We start from the raw sequence: 20,294 nt of genomic DNA on the forward strand, positions 1-20,294 counted from the left end.
GGATGAAGTTATCTTGAATAATGAACACAAAATATTATGTGTGTTCCTGCATTGTTACTGCTGTTATCTTGTTTTATGTTGTGCTACACAATGTCGTCACAGTTTTCACACTTTCATCACTGTTAAAGGACAAGTTCACAATTTGTCAAGTCTGTCTTAAAACAAGTGTCCATATGAACAGTGAAAGAGGTTTTCCTCGCTGTAATCATTCTCCTGTTCATACTGGCTGTTAAAAGATCCTTCAAATGTGTTTTCAATGTAAGTGATGGAGGCCAAAATCCACAGTGTGTCCACACAGTCATTTAGTGAAAAAATAAGTAAAATAAATAAAAAAATTTAAATCACATCAGTGTTGATCATAACTACCAAATATCAATCACTAATTAATTACTAATCACTAATTAATTTTCAGAATGCTAACCCTTTAAATGCCAGTTTTTGTGATGATAACACTAAATTTTATCAAAGAAAACACACAAAAGTATAAATATTTTCAATATGCTGGAGGCAAGGGAGAATTTTTTATTTTTATTTTTCATCAGTCTGGGATATGTCAATGATTAGCAACAACAGTGATATTTATTCATTATTTTTTGTGCAGTATAAGATTAAAGAATCTGACCTGTTAATTTATAGTCTATGTAAAGTGTCCTTTTACCCTTCAAAGTTCTTACGTTCTAATAGCATATCACCTCATTTTGCTCTACAAATAAAGCTGCAACATCACTGCGACATCACTTATTTTTCAAAACTTAAAATTCAACATTTAACATTCAAAAAATTGAGAACAGAAATGACTGTGTGTGTGTGTGTGTGTGTGTGTGTGTGTGTGTGTGTGTGTGTGTGTGTGTGTGTGTGTGTGTGTGTGTGTGTGTGTGTGTGTGTGTCACAGGTAAGACCTACATAGCTCCGGAGCTGGCTGTATTTATTAGTTTAGCTACGACTGCAGCTACATGAATAAACTGATGGTTTAGGATGCCTTGTTTGGTTTTTGCCGTGTAGGAGAGTCTGTATGGATGTTTGCCAGGAGTTGCCACTAGGTAACGTGTCTGTGAATGTCCGTGGACAAAATAATGTTAACTAACTCGAAAGGCACATAAAAGTTGAGCTGTTTTTATTAAGGTTGATATTATTTGTCTCAGATTAAATTATCCATGTATTTATAAAGTTAATCATTCATTTTTTATGTGTTTTATTGCTAGTAAAAATTCTCCAGTGTAGCTAGCTAACATTAACATGATTCAGTCTTTCCAGACAGAGCATGCGTTGTTTGTCAACAAGAGATGATCATTCTATTCTATTATCCTTTGTCATAAATGCAGGTATGATACAGTATGTTGCTCAATAGAGTGTGGTAATATTGAAACATGCAGATTAGGTGAGGTATTTTCCATTGGAAATAGTAAAAACTACAAATTTGAAGCCAGGGCTTCAGTTTGAAAGTCTTATAAAACAGAATGCATGAATTTATGCTGTAGCGACCATGGGATCAAAAAAATGTGGTTTTAATGGGTTTCATTGGGACCTGAAGGGCTCTAATGTGCTAAAAATTAGTATTGTTTCTACACAGTGTATTATAGACTTAAAGCTTACGGGACTTTTGTCTCCCCCCTCTGGCAGTGAGAGTAAGGGGGGTGCTCGGCTGTGATTGCCCGACACAAGCATGCAGCACGCTCTTGTGCGCACCCCCAATGACCGTCACACAGAGAGGACAGGTAAAAACTGATATATTTCTAATGGTCCGTTGGCATTTGTCCCTGTATGCCAGTATGCCAGTCTGCTGCTGTGGCTGTAAAACGATGGATAAATTGTTTTGAGCATCACACAACCCCCATGAAATGATCTGTTTCACTATCAGAATTTGATCCATTCAGTCCTATAACATTTGGAAAGTCTAGAAGAGCCGCACGATTGATGTCCCTACTGACTTGAGATTTAAAAACTCTGCATACTGTGAAATACAGAGAGATTCATCTGTCTTAAACGGCATTGTGTGAACTCGTTTGACAAGGACTTGAATGTAGCAGACATTCATTTATATGTAAAAGTTCTGCACTGCAGGTTTAATATAGGATACGTAGTTGAATTTCCAAAATTTGATTAAAAAAATACACCCCTTTGCCAAAGATCATGGTTACAGCATAATCACAGCCAAAATGATCGAAAAAAATAAAATGTTAAAGGTCCTTTTATGTCCCTAGTGAGGCACAAGGGTTAAAAGTATATCTGAAGCCTATATGAAGCTTCAGCAGTCTGAGTTAGTCATATCAAGTGGATATCTGCCACATTTAGTCTTTAGCATCAAATTCCCTCTTTGTGTTTCCTCGGACAGTGTTTCCCTGTTGAGCTGCAGGTGGAAGTATAGTAACAAAAAGAGGAACTTTGACACTAAAAAGACTGTAACGTCGAATCTATCTATCTATCTATCTATCTATCTATCTATCTATCTGAGTGTGCATGTGTGTGTGTATATATATAGATATATATACATAAACACACACATATATAAATATTTGTGTAAAATAAAATTGGTATACTGTCATAATGTACATACATGTGCATGATAATATATGTTTTTGCAGTGAAAATAACATGTCTTCCAGTTTCAAACTAAATTTACATATGAACCAATTTTTTTTTTACCCCTAATCTGGCAACGTATCTCGTGGGATACATACATTTCAAAAGTTGCTGAATAACACCATGAACACCTTCAGACAATTTTTTCTTCATCCGAATATTAAGACATTAGTCATAGTTAGTGTTATGAATTTATATTGTTGTTTTACTGAAAATAACTATGATTAATATATAATTACTTACCACCTGGTAAACATGTCCTGCACCACTGGCGGCCATGAACATTTCTGATCAGGCTGACTAAAAAATGACAGATAACCTGAACAAAGTCATGCGACCTAGATACCAATACCAGATAAAACTTTTGATAAATGATAACTTGATTGGGTGAAAATCTTTAAATAAGCCCCCAACATTATGTTAAAGAATGTGTATCTCCTGGTGCACGTTGCCTGTTTAAGGGTTCAAGCATGTTATGGAAGTGAAGAACCACCTTTCCGCCAAGTGCTTTAAAACCTACACCTACAAGTTGATTATCTGGCTTATACCATGGTCATTTGCCAACAACATATAATAAAAGCATTTGCAAAGTTTTGGTGAAAGTTTTGCACTCAAAATTGAGAGTTTATGAAGCAAGAGTTTACCGTTGTCATGACAACTTCCCACACTGTACTCACCACCAGCCTGAATCGAGGCATATCGCTTTGTGCGTGCGCTTGTAGATTTGATTTTTTAAAGGCTCATTATTATGGTTTTGTATTTCTCTGTAATGTAGCACAGTGTTAACAATGTTACTTGTAACGTCTTTCTCAGACAGGTGAAATGTACCGATCACTAGTTACCTGTTTGATCTAACGTTAACAACATGCTGATTCTCTCACTTGTTTTTGGCCTCTAGTATATCTAAATCCAAAAATATGACCGTTCAGTACGATCAATGAGTGTTGGTTAACATTACCTGCAGTAGTCAGTTGTAAAAACGTTAGCTAACTTGCTTCATTACTGCGTTATGTTGTTTCCCAGTGATATTTCTGACAGCAGTGTGAGACATAAAAGGAAACATTAAAACGTCTTAACATGATCAGCCCAAATGTAAAAATCATAGAAAGCCATAAAAAGTTTCATTATTCCTGTTTACATCACAAAGTCAAGCTGTTTATAATTAGAGCTGCTATGATTAGTGGATGCATTGATTAGCTGCCAACTATTAAATTGGTTGCCAACTATTTTGATAATCGATTGTTTTGAGTCATTTCTTTAGAGGAAGCTGTTCACTTGTTTAATCAAACCTTATCAATATTAAACGTGTTGTGTGTCCAAATTGCACCAAAAGAACGTCTGTCTCCTCAGTAAGTCACCTGTTTAGTGTTTGATGGTTGTTTATTTGTGCTTTAGAATGTAACTGCCATGAAACAATCAGGAAATAACATGGTATTTCTGTCTCTCTTTCAGAGAAAGCTTTCCAGCCTGTCTCTTTGTCACTTCATCACCCTCTCTCTCTCTCTCTATTTCTCATCTTTTTTTAAATGAGTCAGGAAACCCACAACAAAGCTTAACTTTTAATGTTATCAAATGAAGAGAGATGTCGTCCCCTCATCACTCTCATGGCAGGGTCGACAGCTCTGATCGTGACATGCAGTCACAGAGCCCAGAAGCCCCGCCCGGCTGCTGCAGAGCTGATCGCTTGTTTATTCAGAGTTTAAGTTTATTAATGTTAATTGTGCCATGTGTCCAACTTGCACAAAGTCGGCCCTTTGTTCCCCAGCAATGCACCCACCAAGTATGGAGTTGACCGGATGAACACTTCAAGAAGGACATACAGACAGAGATTCCTTCCTTTAGTAGATAGATTGATGCAATTGGTGGCTACAAAAAATATACAGAATCTGCAAAGAAGCATTTTGTGCAGAAGTATTTGTAAGAAACTGTTTATCAGAGGTTTTCAGCCCCCCAGTTTATGTCACATCTCATCTCATGATTAAATTAGTTAGTTGAGGACGGCCTTAAAGGACAGATTCACAGTTTTTCAAGCGTGTCTTAAAACAACAGTCCACTGACCACTGGAAGAGGTTTTCCTCACTGTAATCACTCTTCCTGTTCATACTGGCTATTAAAAGATCCCCTTCAAATGCACTTTCAGTGAATAAAATAAATAAATAAAAGTTGATGTGAAGCTTATATGAGGCTTCAGCAGTCTGAGTTACTCATATCAAGTGGATATCTGCCACATTTACAGTATTTATAGCATCAAATTCCCTCTTTGTGTTTCCTTTCCCTGTTGAGCTGAAGTATAGTAACAAAAAGAGGAACTTTGGTACTAAATAGACTGTAATGATAATGGTTAGTATGAACAGGAGGAAAGATTACAGCAAGAAAATTAAGTTTCACTGTTCATTTTGGCTCCTGACTGTTTTTTTTTTTTTTTTTATGTTTAACAGTTATCTGAACGAAATGATCCCATGAAGCAAAAAGTGCTAAAAGCAGGGAACTTGGACGTGACTTGTACGCAGCATGATGTCCCGACTTTACGAGCAGCACCTGAATGCACCATGTAGAGCAGACAGACCGGAGAAACAAAAAGTAGCAGCGGTTCGTCGACGCGCCGTCAAGACGTCCTTAAACACTGTCCAACACTCGGATAAAACTGAGTTTCAGAAATGTAAACGGAGTCTACTTTGTGGTGAAGATGTATTTCATCGCAGTTTTCGTCCTTTTGGGGACGAGACTGACGGTAAACAGCGGTAAGGGAGTTTTGTTTTTTTTTTTACACATTAATGCGATTCCGGTTAAAATCGATTAGATTACTTAGAAAATCATAATTTATCGCCTGCGTGTGTAACATGTCGTCAGTAACGTTAGTATATGATAATTAATTTAATTGTAGAGTAACCTGCCGATTATTTTCTTAATGACTCAAACAATTGTTCTTTTTAAAATATCTTAAGAAAATGTCCATCTCAATTTCCCGAAAGCTCAGAATGTTCCTAAATTGTTGGTTTGCTTGGTGCAATAAATTATAAGTGGACTTTGGAGCCCTGCAGTGTGCGAGCTGTTCATCTGTTTATTTCGACTATCATTGGTATCAGAAAGATAATAGTAGACATGATTATTCACTGTATATTGACTTCTAAAATGAAAAATGAGGAAAACAAATACATTTAAATCAATTAGAAGAAATGTTTTCTCTGCATTAAACATTTTTATTAAATGTATTAAAATAATTAGTACTTGGCTAATTAGATTGATCTGTTAATTACTGGTGGACTTCAGTGTTCTGGAAATGCTATGAAGTCACATTTTGGGAGTTACAAGTAGGCAGGTGAAGGTGGAACTGTTGTGATAAAGAGATAAAAACAGGTTGGCAGGTGTGTGTGTGTGTGTGTGTGTGTGTGTGTGTGTGTGTGTGTGTGTGTGTGTCACTGAGGTGAACAGACAACATTGTTAAGATATTATTGACATGATGCTTAACCGTAATTGGCTCATAAACAACCATTTTATCTCCTTGTTCTTGCTTCTTTTCTCACTCAACTGTATGCTGGATTTTTACCAATACAGTTGAGGGATATGAGGATTTAACTGCACTAACAAACCTCTTTATGATGCCCCCAAAAATATATATTTTAAAATCATTAAATTGATTTCATATATGTGTGTCAACTAGTCAACTAATGACTTGAACTAACGACTCCTATTCAACAAGGAAAATCTTTGTTCTGGGGCAGGACTAGTTACAGTTATGTATTTCTGTCTGATGGGAGGGAAAATACATTTAAGTTTTAATCAATGCGGTTGTCTATGCAGGTTGTGTAACGTGCATAAAGTGCAAGAGAAACGCACCCTTTATGCATGAAAAGTAAATTAAAATAGTTACCAATTAATTTTCTGTTGATTGATTCATCAATTAACTGACTAATCATTATAGTATTACACTATGTTACTACTTTCCCCCTTCAGGGTTTAATGAATTATCTTCCTGATGTGGAAGGTTTTTATTGAAAAAATAAAAATATATCAAGATATACAGTATATCTTTAAAATAAAACTGTTAGCCAGTAAATTTCAAAACACAATGATGCAAAAAGTAAATAATATACAAAATAAAGAAAATTATTAATTAAAAAAAATTTCCATCTAGTACTGTTGGGAAGACTTTAAAGATTATAAAAATTCTGGATCACAGGACCCCAAGTTGAATAAAGTTTGTTGGAGGCTCTTAGTGCAAACTTTTATTTTCTGTGTGTTCACAAACATCAGGTCAACAAGCCATAGGGGGGCTGATAATTTCCATTTCAATCAAATTATTCTTTGTGGTAATAATGATGTATATGCTGTAATCTCCTGAACGTATTGTTTGGCTCATACATGTGGCTAAATATTCTGATTGATGCCAGTAAATAGATTGGTAAGAGTCCAAAGCATTAAGTCAAATCTGCTGGAGCTCATCTACCTCGTCTGTAAACATGTCTGTCTGTCTTTCTCTCTGTGTGACTCTCAGAGAAACATTCCCTCATGTACATGTACACTGCCTTCTCCAAACCTGTCGAACTTCCGGGCATCCACGAGTTCACAGCTATGGGTCTGATGGACGACAGGATGATCGACTACTATGACAGTGATCTAAAGAAAAAAATTCCCAAGGAGCCCTGGATGGAAGAGAAGCTTCCAGCAGACTACTGGGAGAACGGCACACAGTCCCGCCTGAGCAAGCAGCAGTGGTTCAAAGTCAACATCGACATCCTGAAGCAACGAATGAATCAGACTGATGATGGTAAGATTCATGAACTGTGTCAGACTGGGATCACTTTTTGATGAATCAATAATTAAAACTATGAAATTAACAACTGTAATACCTTTAGTAAAGATAAATGTTACAGCAAAAATGAAGCTGTTTTTTTCCCTTAAATCAGGAACAAGTGATAACTTCTAATTAGCTTCAATGAAACTGTTTTAATTGTAATTATTTGCTGCATTTTTCCATGCCCTCATTCTCTGTAATTTATTTCACTGTCACTCCCCTTTAGATGTCCATATTCTTCAGTGGATGGTCGGTTGTGAGGGTGAGAAGAGGCCTGATGGCAGTGTGAGGTTTAGTCGCGGCGTTGACATGTACAACTATGACGGACAAGACTTCCTGTCCTTCGACGATGCCAATGCAGTCTGGGTTGCCTCCACTGATATAGCAGTCCCGACCAAGAGAAAGTGGGATGATGACCAGGTCCTAAAAGAATACACCAAAGGCTACCTGGAGAACGAGTGTATAGATTGGTTGAAGAAGTTCATGACATACGGACAAAAGCAGCTGCAAGCAGCCTGTATGTATGACAGAAAATCATTTCTATATTTTTCCATTATTACTAGAGGTTATAGACGTGGCTTTAGTAATAGAAGGATTACTATGCAGGTTGTTAAAATGTCAAACATGAAATCAGCTGTTCTTGATATTATTGGTATTCACACAAAATCTGGCTTTTTGTTTCTTCCTGAATTTTAGTATTTGTCATGGAAAATTGTCAGGTCCAGATGTGGCAACATTTCCCATCAACAAACAGCACTTCACTAGGATTATGGTTCAATAGTATTTTATTGACTCTGAATCCTTTTGAATCCACTGAGGTTCAGCTTTCAACATTTGTAATAAAAGTTAAAAATAACTTCATGAAAGAAGGCAGAAACACTTCAGTTTCGGTTCCATTTTACAACCTGTTGCAACAACCTGAAAGTGAGATGAGCAGCAGAAAATAATAAATATTGATTAAATATGTATCTGACACATTTAAATAACTGCTGTAGCCTACTTGTACACTTAATTTTTCACAAGCTACTTGTTTTAAATACTGGAAGTCCTGATTCTGAACTATTAAGTTGATTAACTTAAATAATTAATATGATTATAAATTAAAGTTTGAGCGGGAGATTTTGACAACTGAAGCTGATTTAACTGTCAATATGTCAAGTTACTCAAGGCGTTAACATTCATTGGCTACAGCTGATAGAAGACGGACAGTGTCAGCTACAGTATATACTGTAAATGAGAAAACTATTCTCTGTCTGCTCTGTACACCAGTCTTTGCTAATAAAAGAAAAAAAATAGCTGTTGCAGCTCAACAAATCCGGTACTTTGTGTTGGGCCGTGGCTACAAGTTTGGCTATCAGCAATAATTAATGATTATCAAAGATAATTGTTAATTATTAAAATCAATAAAATTATTAATAAGAATTAATAATAATGGGGCACCACCCTGGACTCAGGGAAAAAGATAGCCAATTCAGTCTCAAAGTGTACTAATCTATGAATTTGGGACTTTGATTAATAATTAATTTAATAACTATAAACAAAATCACCATATCAATAGCTAGTAAAGGTTGAAGGATTTGGAGTTCTTTACAGAGCAGAGGTTGGCAAAACTCATTCTTGTGCAACATTAAAACAGACAACAGGTATATCCAAAAGCATTTATTTAACAAAAGGGTAAAAGCAACACACAATACTAATCTAGCTAAGTGTACCTATATACAAGTGTGAATGTGTGAATGTGTGAGTGTGTGTGTGTGTGTGTGTGTGTGTGTGTGTGTGTGTGTGTAGGGAAGACAATAGCAAGATGGCTGCAGTCACCTGGTGACTGAGCACATGGCATGTCGACACGTTGGCTGATAAAGGGAACTACAGGGATAAAAGGCCAGACCATGTGGTGTCTTGAACCACATGTGCTGCCTGAACCAAAGTTTGCCAAACTAGGTTTTAACCTCTTAACTGTGTGGTTCTCTATTCAAGGCCAATTGGTGTATACTAAAGGTGCCAGGTTAAGATGAGGTTAGTTGCATACAAGGCCTAGTTACTGGATGTAACATGTTAAGCATGCTATCGTTAACCTAGCGGTGTGGCTATGCAGTATCCTGACTATAAGCAACAAGGACATCACAACAACAGTTCAATGTATAACCTTAACCAAATCAATACACGTACAGTACATTGTTTGAGTTAAACATTCTTGCTTAGCCGTACTATGCTTCACTGTGTTGCTAGGCTATGCCCAGTTGTTACCAGTCCATGAAGGAAGAGATGCTTTGTGGTGTCCTGCTTTGTAGCCGGTGAATCCGTGTGTGAGTCAGGCTGAGAAGGCTTTGGCTCTGAAGTTGAAGATGCAGGCGTTGCTGGGCAGACAGCACTCCAGTCGTGCAGAGTGCCCAGGTCACTCCTTGGTGTAGAGTTAGCAGCAAGCTAACTCAATTTTGCGGCTCCTGTACTTGTTAAACTGGCCAGCAGACTTGTGTGTTAGCTGCTGGCACAAGGAAACTTAGTTTCTGAGTCTTAGGCAGGCTCTCGCGTCTTCTGCCGTAAAGAAGACTGTGTGTGTCTGCTGTGAGCAGGCCACACACGAGAGCAGAGAGCTGCTCCAGCAGCTGCTGGAGGTGTGAAAGAGAGCAAGGAGCTGCTCCTGCTGCAGCTCGTGGAGAAAAAAAAAAGATAAGAGAGGAATCTCTAGTTTTGATAACCTGGATCCATGGGTGGAGCTTCACACTTTGGGTGCGAACCCCCAGGGCTCAGGTTTCTTGGAGTCTTGAAACATGTGGTAAACTGTGGTCCACATGTAGTCCCAACATCCCCCCTTTGGTCCTAGGATTGCACCTGATGTGTGATCCCGGGAGCACAAACATACATGTACTGTATGGTCCACAGTTGAAAGAGTTAATTTGTCCGTTCATTCAAGTTCGTAACATCTGGGCAGTGGTTAACACTATCTATCTTGGCTAAGCAAGAACAGTCAGAGTTACAAAACAAAAGCATGATAGACAACAACAAAGGCATAGTCCTAAATAACATAACCTGGGTTTCTCATTACTCTTTGGGTCAGTGAGAACAGGAATGTTAGTGGTGTAACTTTGTTAAGGTGAGAAAGCGGCACCTAAAATGATAAAGCCATTTCTGGATTGTCCAAGAGTGTTTGTTGTTTCACTCATTGGATCTGATGACAATACTGACTACTCAATGTAGTACTCAGTCTGATCTTGGCAGACTTTACAATTTTGTCCTTCAGGCAAGTGTAGCTGCAGAAGGATGTCATCATATTTCCAAAAATCCCAAAGTCCTAATGGCTGTATCGTTGTTTGTTTGGCACTATGTCCTAAACTTGTGGTGGATGAAGACATGTGTATAACTACTTCTGAAAGTACATAATGGAGTGTCCTAAGCTAGTGTTTTGCAAAGTGATCCTATTGACAAAATACTACCAAAGAGTTGATCCAATTGTACTTGCAAAGTAGGACAGTGGTGTCTGAGCTGAATCAGAATTTAGGCTTTCCTCAACTAATAGCAGGCTGTCTGGCTATTACTGAGTTTAGAATAACTGAGGTTGCTACTGTTGCTAACAAACCCAAGTGTATCTATGTAACTGCAGGAAAAGTAAGGCACTGGTATCTGTCTTACTGTCAGTACAGGGGTGGACTGTGTTGCTGTCTAGAATTGTGAGAAGCGAACTCTAGAGCTCTTGTGCCTTAAGTTTCTAACTTGTGGCTCAGGGCTGTAACGCTCCGTGTAGCCAGAGGGAGAGAGACATTCAGAGGCACTGTCACTGTCTGATAGATGGTGACCATGTACTGAACTGTGGTCAGAGATGCTGTGGTCATCATCTGATCTGTCCATTGTCTGGTCACACTTCTGGGCCAGAATCTCTGCGTATGGCCTTCTAAAGCTTCTACTGTGTGAATGCCTATCTCGACGCAGTTGGTGGACATGGCGCTTACGCTCAGTGTCCCTATGCTGCCTTTTGTCACCCCCCTTTGGACTGTTATGAGGGTGGTCTTTTGAGGCAGCAGACCTGTATGACGCTTCAGTGTTTGAGCTGGCAGGCTCAATTGTTTTCCCTCCTGCTTTGGAAGTGACAGCAGTTTCCCAAGCCACCTGTGTCATCTTTCTTATCTCACGCAGTGAGGGGTTACCTTGGTGTGTCATAAGTACAACGTGAGTGCGTACGCATGGATGAAGGTTCTGCAAGAATATGGACTTGAAGGTGGGGTTTTCTTCTAAGCCTGGTGCATTCTTACCCTGGAAGTACGCATGCCTCAAACGTTGGTAATAATCCCTGGGATGCTCACGATGGGAATGTTTAACTTGGAGGGCTGCAACCATTGATGTGGTCTTGTCAGCAGTAAAAGAGAATTCTTCTACTAGTGCTTGACGGAGCTCTTGGTAGTCATTTCTGACTCTGGAAGGTTGTGATTGTATAAACTTGTGTACAGCTTTAGAGCTGGTTTTCCACACAAGTTTAACTTTCTCACTTTGGGTTGCATGGGGCAGGTCAACTAGATTGTATTCTAGTTCTCTAAAGTAATCTTCAATGTGGTGATTACAGCTGTCTGGGTCAAAATGATCAATGTCCTTAGCTATGAGCTCAAGCACTTTAAGGCGGGGACACTGTGAAGTCATTTCTGGTGAAGACAAGACTAAACTAGCACTATCATGGACATGTGCATCACGTACTACAGTTCTCTCTGGTTGAAGGGCAGGGGCTGAACAACTGTTATCACTTTCCTGATAGTGCTGAGGAGAGGCTGAACAGTTCTGGGATGATCTAGTCCCCCCTTCGGAAGGATGAGCACGGATGAATGTGTCATGTATTGGTGGCTGAGAAAAACACTGGGCAGAATATCTTCTAGAGGATAAACTACATGTCTCTTCAGTGTCTGTTTCAGAGAGATGGGAACTCAGGTAGCTGTTAGCTCTGTCTCTCAGTGGAGGTTGAGAAGCTGACTTCATTCCCAAGAACTTAGGGTCAGTTGGGAATTGTTCCAATCTTCTGAGTGGAGAGGGAGTTAACCTTTCATTATGGGAGGAGTATGAATCGGAATAACTGGAATCACATTGGCTGAATGACTGTAGTGGGGCAGGACATTCTGACCTAAGCCTTAACAATTCCTCCTTGTGTGAGCAGAGATTTAACTCTGCTGAGTACAGGTCTTCTAAATAGCACATGGCTTTCTTATTGGCCGTCTGAACCTCATGGAGGAGGCAAGCATTTTGCGCTCTAAGGAAATCTACCTCCTTTTCTAGGGCTGCTCTGCTCTGACAGGCAAGGCTGGTTTGCCTGTGGAAGTTCAGAAGCAAGCATAACAATGGGTCTTTGGATGCGGTCTGTGCATCATTCCTGTCCTTGAGTAGTGAGTCTATCTCTTTCCTGCACCCACTGAAATTCAACCTGCTGATGAATTCTGGGTAGCCAGGTTCTAGGCTCTGTGCTAGGGAAGAAATAAACTGTTCTACACAGGGGTTCTCCATTGTTGTATCCGGAACGGAGGATTAGATTAACAGTTGACTAGTACAACAAAACAATGTGGTTGGCTATGGTGTTGCGTGGCAGACACTTTGTAGTGTAGTTTGGGCAGTACACTAGCCTAACCAAACAATTTTGTGGCTTACACTATGGGGAGTAGCTTCCTGTGGAGGAGGGGTAGCTACGACACCGTCTAGTGGCTCTAGTGGGCACAACAGATTTCAACATGCACTAACTGAGATGCAGCGCAGTAACAGCTAGAGGATTGTTTCTTAAAGTTGACTCAGGCTGGAATGCATGGCAGTAACAGCTAGAGGATAACTTTCAAGCCCTGTGATAAGTTTCACAGGGCTGGTAGCACACTGTGACTCTATCTCACAGGCTCTATTTCTTACTCAGGCTGGAATGCATGGCAGTAACAGCCAGGTACAAGCTCTCTATGTGTCACAGGGCCGGTGGCACACTGTGTTTTAATTAACAAGGGGAGCACTTGAATTAACAACTAATTCTGACAGCTTGACTGGATGGCATTGAATGTGTACTATTCGAATGCTGAACCAAAATTCTTACACTTCCTACAGAGTAGGTTTAACCTGAGTGGCTAGCAGCAATAGCAATCTCTTAGTTTAACACTACGAGGGCTTAAAGTGGTAGTTATCAACAACTCAAGATTTGGGTTACCAATTGCTTTAGCGAAAATTGATTTGAAAAAATCAATTCTCCCAACACTTGACTTGTTTGTAAGTACAGCTAGATATCTTCTCCTATGGCAGACTGGTCGTGTTAAATATAAAGACTTTTGGATAGTCTAAAGGTTTTAGATTCCAGAATTTTGTTACTGGCCAAAATTATGCTGAAATTAATATTGCACAATTATGAATAATTGCCAACAATACTCTGCCTCACACGGGGCACCATTTTGTTGGGCCGTGGCTACAAGTTTGGCTATCAGCAATAATTAATGATTATCAAAGATAATTGTTAATTATTAAAATCAATAAAATTATTAATAAGAATTAATAATAACGGGGCACCACCCTGGACTCAGGGAAAAAGATAGCCAATTCAGTCTCAAAGTGTACTAATCTATGAATTTGGGACTTTGATTAATAATTAATTTAATAACTATAAACAAAATCACCATATCAATAGCTAGTAAAGGTTGAAGGATTTGGAGTTCTTTACAGAGCAGAGGTTGGCAAAACTCATTCTTGTGCAACATTAAAACAGACAACAGGTATATCCAAAAGCATTTATTTAACAAAAGGGTAAAAGCAACACACAATACTAATCTAGCTAAGTGTACCTATATACAAGTGTGAATGTGTGAATGTGTGAATGTGTGAGTGTGTGTGTGTGTGTGTGTGTGTGTGTGTGTGTAGGGAAGACAATAGCAAGATGGCTGCAGTCACCTGGTGACTGAGCACATGGCATGTCGACACGTTGGCTGATAAAGGGAACTACAGGGATAAAAGGCCAGACCATGTGGTGTCTTGAACCACATGTGCTGCCTGAACCAAAGTTTGCCAAACTAGGTTTTAACCTCTTAACTGTGTGGTTCTCTATTCAAGGCCAATTGGTGTATACTAAAGGTGCTAGGTTAAGATGAGGTTAGTTGCATACAAGGCCTAGTTACTGGATGTAACATGTGTTAAGCATGCTATCGTTAACCTAGCGGTGTGGCTATGCAGTAGCCTGACTATAAGCAACAAGGACATCACAACAACGATTCAATGTATAACCTTAACCAAATCAATACACGTACAGTACATTGTTTGAGTTAAACATTCTTGCTTAGCCGTACTATGCTTCACTGTGTTGCTAGGCTATGCCCAGTTGTTACCAGTCCATGAAGGAAGAGATGCTTTGTGGTGTCCTGCTTTGTAGCCGGTGAATCCGTGGGTGAGTCAGGCTGAGAAGGCTTTGGCTCTGAAGCTGAAGATGCAGGCGTTGCTGGGCAGACAGCACTCCAGTCGTGCAGAGTGCCCAGGTCACTCCTTGGTGTAGAGTTAGCAGCAAGCTAACTCAATTTTGCGGCTCCTGTACTTGTTAAACTGGCCAGCAGACTTGTGTGTTAGCTGCTGGCACAAGGAAACTTAGTTTCTGAGTCTTAGGCAGGCTCTCGCGTCTTCTGCCGTAAAGAAGACTGTGTGTGTCTGCTGTGAGCAGGCCACACAAGAGAGCAGAGAGCTGCTCCAGCAGCTGCTGGAGGTGTGAAAGAGAGCAAGGAGCTGCTCCTGCTGCAGCTCATGGAGAAAAAAAAAAGATAAGAGAGGAATCTCTAGTTTTGATAACCTGGATCCATGGGTGGAGCTTCACACTTTGGGTGCGAACCCCCAGGGCTCAGGTTTCTTGGAGTCTTGAAACATGTGGTAAACTGTGGTCCACATGTAGTCCCAACATTTGCCAACCTGGAACCAAATACAAAGAGAACCGGCTATTGGAACCCAACCCTCATAAACACCATATTCAATAACAAACATGATCTTCAAGTGTGTGTCGTAGCAGCAGTGTTTTTATGTTGCTAAGTTTAGTATCACCAGTATGTTTTTGTGTTATACTTTTGTTATAATTAAAGATATCATTGTCACTATTTGCTGTAGTTGTTGTAGCAACAGATTCTATTAGTTTAGTTTATTATGAGGATGGTACAAACAATATCACATGTGGTTTAGCATAATGCTATGTAACCTCCCTGCAAACATGAACTCACCTAACATTTTCTCTTTCCAGCTCCGCCAGATGTGTACGTGTTTGCCACGAACACCAAAACTGAGACAAACGTCACGTTGACCTGCCTGGCCACAGGTTTCTACCCAAAAGACATCATCCTGGAGATCAAAAGAGACGGCCACGTTTTGACTAAAGAGGACGGGTTGTTGACCTCAGGTGTTCGACCAAATGAAGACGATACCTACCAGAGAAGAGATAGTGTGGAGATTTTAAGGAGTGATGTTGCTTCATACAGATGTGAAGTCACTCACAGAGCAACCGGTGTATATGTGGAGAAGGTTTGGGGTAAGAAACTTTCTTATTTCAATTTACAATTTGTAACAGTTCAACAAAGTTTTTTGGGGCAAAAATGCAAATGATCAGATGATCAGACAGGTTATAACCAAGACAATGGTTATGCTTCATATTGGACCTTTTTGTATTAGCTCAGGGTGCGATGCAGTAAGAGTCTGCATCAAAAGCTGCCTACTGTCAAGTTACTTCTTCACTGGAGGAGAGTATTATATTCAAAATGTGTTTAAATGTTTATCTTTATCGAAGATGAAGTGGATTCATTCATTTTTAGCGTCACAGTTAGTAGCTACAAGAGAAAAAACACAACATTAACTGGCAAGAACCAACTTTTTGAAGTTTGAAATTTTGGACTTTTTGGTAAGAATCCTTTTTGACTCTTGACATAGTCTCCACATTTCATGTTATTTTGTGTCATTAAATTGTATCTTATCACTTTTATCACATTATCACTGATTATCACGTCTACATTTTAGTACCATGCATCAACACTGAGTCACATGAAACTAAATATTAATGATGTTAAAAGTGAACTAAATGTGAAACTAATGTAAATGTTTTCTGTGTTTTAGATGGTTATTGTCCTGACCCTCCTGGAGGAAACAGTGTAGGCATTATTGCTGTAGTGATTGTGGTCGTTCTGCTTGTCATCATCGTGGCTGCAGTGCTGGTGGTGTATAGAAAAGGTAAAATTGATAGGTGTAATATGTAATCATCGCGTTCTCTCAACATCCCAGCATATTTAAAAGATGTGCACAGGAAGACTGTAGGGGGTGTGGCCTCGTGGCTATGTAGCGCGTGATGCGGGAGGTACGGGGATGTTGACGAGAGTGGATTAAGACTGACCACCGCTCAGTGTAGCATGAACAGATGTAGAGCTGGTAGTCAGAGATAACCGGCCATGAGCAGCTGCTGTCAGACTCTCTGTGTCCGCCGGAGCTTTGACTGTCACTAGAAGCACATTCATGGCCCTTTGTAAAAGTTTCTACTACGAGAAGCTCTCAGGTGTGTGTGTGTCTGTGAGGGAGTGTCAGTACGTAGCTGTAGCCCTGCGGTTTATCATGTTAATGTTACCGTCATCAGTCTGAATGTCTTTATAATACAGCACATAATACATACATCATACAGCTTTTAATACAGCACAGTTAGTTATCAGCGGGCCCATGTGTTGTGTTTACTGCCTCAGAAAAGGAATAAATTATTTGTATAACCAGGGTTCTCTAAGCAGCACGACGTCTCTTATCAGACCTGCTAACGTCTCCAGCAGCTCTGTGTGAGAGGAACAAACTGAGGCTACAGTTAGCAGAGTTCTGATATTTATACTTGATGCTGCAGCTGAAATGAACCTCAGAGTCACGATAAGAGAATTTGCCTGAACTGAAATTTAAATCCAAACAGACAGAAATTAGCTAATTTTGAAGTAATGAATTCAAAATGCTTCATCATTGCTGTTGTAAATAAAACGTGGTGCCATAGTTACTGAATTCAGTCAAAAGTGACCCAGAACTTAAAATTGAACTGATTCACGCTGCAGATTGTAAAAACAAACCCAAGTGGTCATGGTATTAGAGGGATACTGATGGTTCTTAGTGTTTGTGCCGTCCATTTCAATCATGGAACATACAACCTGTCGGGTTTTATCTCTTACATATACTGTATTTACACCAAGATTAGACAGATATTACAGTCTCTTCTGCTATAAGTCAGGTAGGTGAAAGGGTGTTAAATCATTGTTGGTTATCTGGTGCAAAGGTCTATTATTTAATGATCATGGACATCATGACATGTTAGGAGAAGGAAATCCACTGAAACACAACATTTGCATTTGGTGTTTTTAAATAGATTTATTATGTCACAAGTTGTTACCATGTTGGAGAGATATAATGAACTATACATTCATATAGTTCTTCTCTATCATGCAACTTGCTCTCATCACCTCAAAACTGAGAGAATAAAATTAGATAAAGTTTTATTTTCACCTCTTAATTTCATACAGTTGAAGTCATACTGCTCTGGGATTGTCCTTACTGTGTATTTTAACGCTGTGTAATTTAAAGGACAATAGATTTATCTAATGGAGGGACTAAACAGTTTCAGACCATGATTGTTTTTTGCACACAGTATAACATCTTTTTACCCCAAAATAAAAAATATTTTCTCTCTGAACTTCAGGGGCTTTGTCCATAAAAATGTTTGGGGTCAAAAAACAAAATTACAAATTGATTCTTTAAAAGCTGATCAGTCAAATAACAAGTTGGGCCAGTTACTTAGCTTATAGGATCAGACTGGTGTTAAATATATTTCTTATTGTCAACAAGTAAAACCAACAAAGTGATGCGTCTGTCTCTACATACTTTTCAACTTCCCTCCCTGTCTGTGGCTCTCAACTTCAAGCTCGTTGCTTCATACTGAAGATGTAAATCTTAAAAACTGCTCACAAATATTTAGTTTCAAGTCAGTCATTTTGTCACTGTAGTTTTTAACAAACAAACAGAGGAAATAGTGTATTTGTGGGGGTCTATTTTTCGGCGGTGGATGAATCCACATTTGAACTCTTGTGAGTATTTCTGGCAGCAGGACTGTGTGTGCAGGATTGAGTCAAAATAAAGGACAGTGTGTTCATGTTGATGAAGGAACATGTCACCCAGTACAGCGGTGTGACTCATTGACCACGGAGCCACAGAGGTCAACAGAGCTCTACGGCACAGAGGAATAAGATATATCACACAATACTTGTTAGTATAATTAATAAATAGAAAGCAGTCCAGGAAGCACTGATAGGATATAAGCAGGTTCCCAAACACATTAACACAAACCTTGATGTATTTTCTTTTCTTCACAGGGTCCAGATCACGTCGCAGAAGCAGCCATAATTATAGCACTGGTGCCTCATGTAAGTATCTTTGGTTGACTGATTGAAAGCTGCATCACACAGGTTCATGCTTTTCAGTTTGATCAGTTTGTTGTTTTTGCTTTTTTCATACCAACTTAATCCTTTTAGTTAGTCCTGGCCAGGCTGTAACTTCTGTACAATGAACTTGACAATAGTTAGTTTAGCTGATTTTGTTTTGTGTGTTATCTTTGTGTTTGTTCACAGCTTTACCACTTGATGAAGTTCCTGCCCCAGGTAAGTGCTTTACTTTTCTGCTGTGGATTCTTTTAAAGATTGAAATGTTAAATGTTTTGGTGCTAAAGATGTTTATAATGTTACAACAATGACTCAGATGGAGGCAGCATGATGAAGGAATCCCAAATGTCTGAATAAACCAAATTTAACTTTATTAATAAATTAAAGTGTAAAAAAAAAGCTGAGACAGAGGAGGAGGAAGGGCCTCTTGTAGGTTGGCTAGGAGCCACTGAGTGGACAGGTGCAGTTGTTCAGACATAAATCACCAACCTGAGGCAGACCTTCTGGACACGAGCCTCTGCCATACATTACCAGTTCACCTTCAGAAGTCTAACTGGTATCAGTCATTTCTGTAAACACAGCAAGAATATAGACTTATAGACCAAAAGACAAACCAAACCAACCAAAGACCAAACAATCCTGATTATTAAAAAAAAGAATCAAAGAGGATGTAGAGACAGAAAAAGCTCCACGTTTTATCAGACACATGGACTCATATTAAGAGAAGATGGTCAGTAAGTCAAATCATTAGTTAAGGCAGCCCTGTCTGTAAACTCTGAATCATGAACTTCACACTTTCCTCAGTTAAAAAAAGGATATGTATATTTTGAATTTTAATAAGTGCAGCTGTTTATTAGTAGTGTTAATGTTGTCTTTATTTACAGTCACCACTCTGCCAGCCACAACCAACAATGTCCAAGGTAACTACTTTCTTTCTTTCCCATCAGAAAAACACTGACTGAGGCTTTAAAGGACAAGTTCACAATTTTTAAACTCTATCATAATCAACAGTCAGGTGTCCATATGAACAGTAAAAGAGGTTTTCCTCGCTGTAATCATTCCTCCTGTTCATACTGGATATTAAAAGATCCTTCAAATGTGCTTTCAATGTAAGTGATGGAGGCCAAAATCCACAGTGTGTCCACACAGTCAGAAGTGAGGGAGAAGGAGTAGATGATATTTCTAGGATTTTAAAGTGGTAATTATACTTTTCTTGTGCAAAAACTATATGAGAGACATTATTATTAGATGTAGAGAATTTTTATGTCTTTATACATGTCTGGAGGGGATCTTTAAGAAAGTAAACTTTGATTCAGCTGCGTTAACGTTACTCTGAAGATCAGATTAAAACTGAAATGAAGCAGCAGAAGTTTCATGACTTTGCGTCATTTCATCATCATTTCTGTATCAGACCTGCTGTATGTCAGCGTGAAGCAAACATACACATAAATCTAAAGAAAAGAACCTGAAAATATAGCACTGGGGAAGTTTCAGCCAGTAGAGATGAATATATG

At 39.0% G+C, this 20,294-nt stretch overlaps 2 protein-coding genes and 1 long non-coding RNA gene across 5 annotated transcripts in view; all 3 read left to right on the forward strand.

Moving 5' to 3' along the window:
- The window catches only part of LOC121913709 (DLA class I histocompatibility antigen, A9/A9 alpha chain-like), a 258,294-nt gene that overhangs the window by 71,896 nt on the left and 166,104 nt on the right, over nucleotides 1–20,294 (forward strand). The gene's annotated exons all lie outside the window — the stretch shown is intronic.
- LOC121913719 overlaps nucleotides 1–20,294 on the forward strand; it is an 80,839-nt gene that overhangs the window by 1,685 nt on the left and 58,860 nt on the right. The window lies entirely within an intron of this gene.
- Nucleotides 5,119–19,754, forward strand: LOC121913713 (major histocompatibility complex class I-related gene protein-like). The gene is made up of 7 exons (XM_042436485.1): nucleotides 5,119–5,321; nucleotides 7,076–7,348; nucleotides 7,602–7,892; nucleotides 15,582–15,866; nucleotides 16,445–16,558; nucleotides 18,715–18,765; nucleotides 18,970–19,754. Exons 1-7 carry the CDS (start codon nucleotides 5,267–5,269, stop codon nucleotides 19,089–19,091), a joined length of 1,191 nt encoding a protein of 396 aa, XP_042292419.1. The 5' UTR covers nucleotides 5,119–5,266; the 3' UTR covers nucleotides 19,092–19,754.

This window comes from Thunnus maccoyii, chromosome 15, assembly GCF_910596095.1.
Source record: "Thunnus maccoyii chromosome 15, fThuMac1.1, whole genome shotgun sequence".
Lineage (NCBI taxonomy): Eukaryota > Metazoa > Chordata > Actinopteri > Scombriformes > Scombridae > Thunnus > Thunnus maccoyii.

What these genes read in the sequence shown, in the direction of transcription:
- LOC121913713 (XM_042436485.1), top strand. Translation starts at nt 5,267, where the DNA reads ATGTATTTCATCGCAGTTTTCGTCCTTTTGGGGACGAGACTGACGGTA. An exon ending in AATGAATCAGACTGATGATG is followed by an intron (nt 7,349 to 7,601) that starts GTAAGATTCATG and finishes ACTCCCCTTTAG; the next exon opens with ATGTCCATATTCTTCAGTGG. An exon ending in ATATGTGGAGAAGGTTTGGG is followed by an intron (nt 15,867 to 16,444) that starts GTAAGAAACTTT and finishes TCTGTGTTTTAG; the next exon opens with ATGGTTATTGTCCTGACCCT.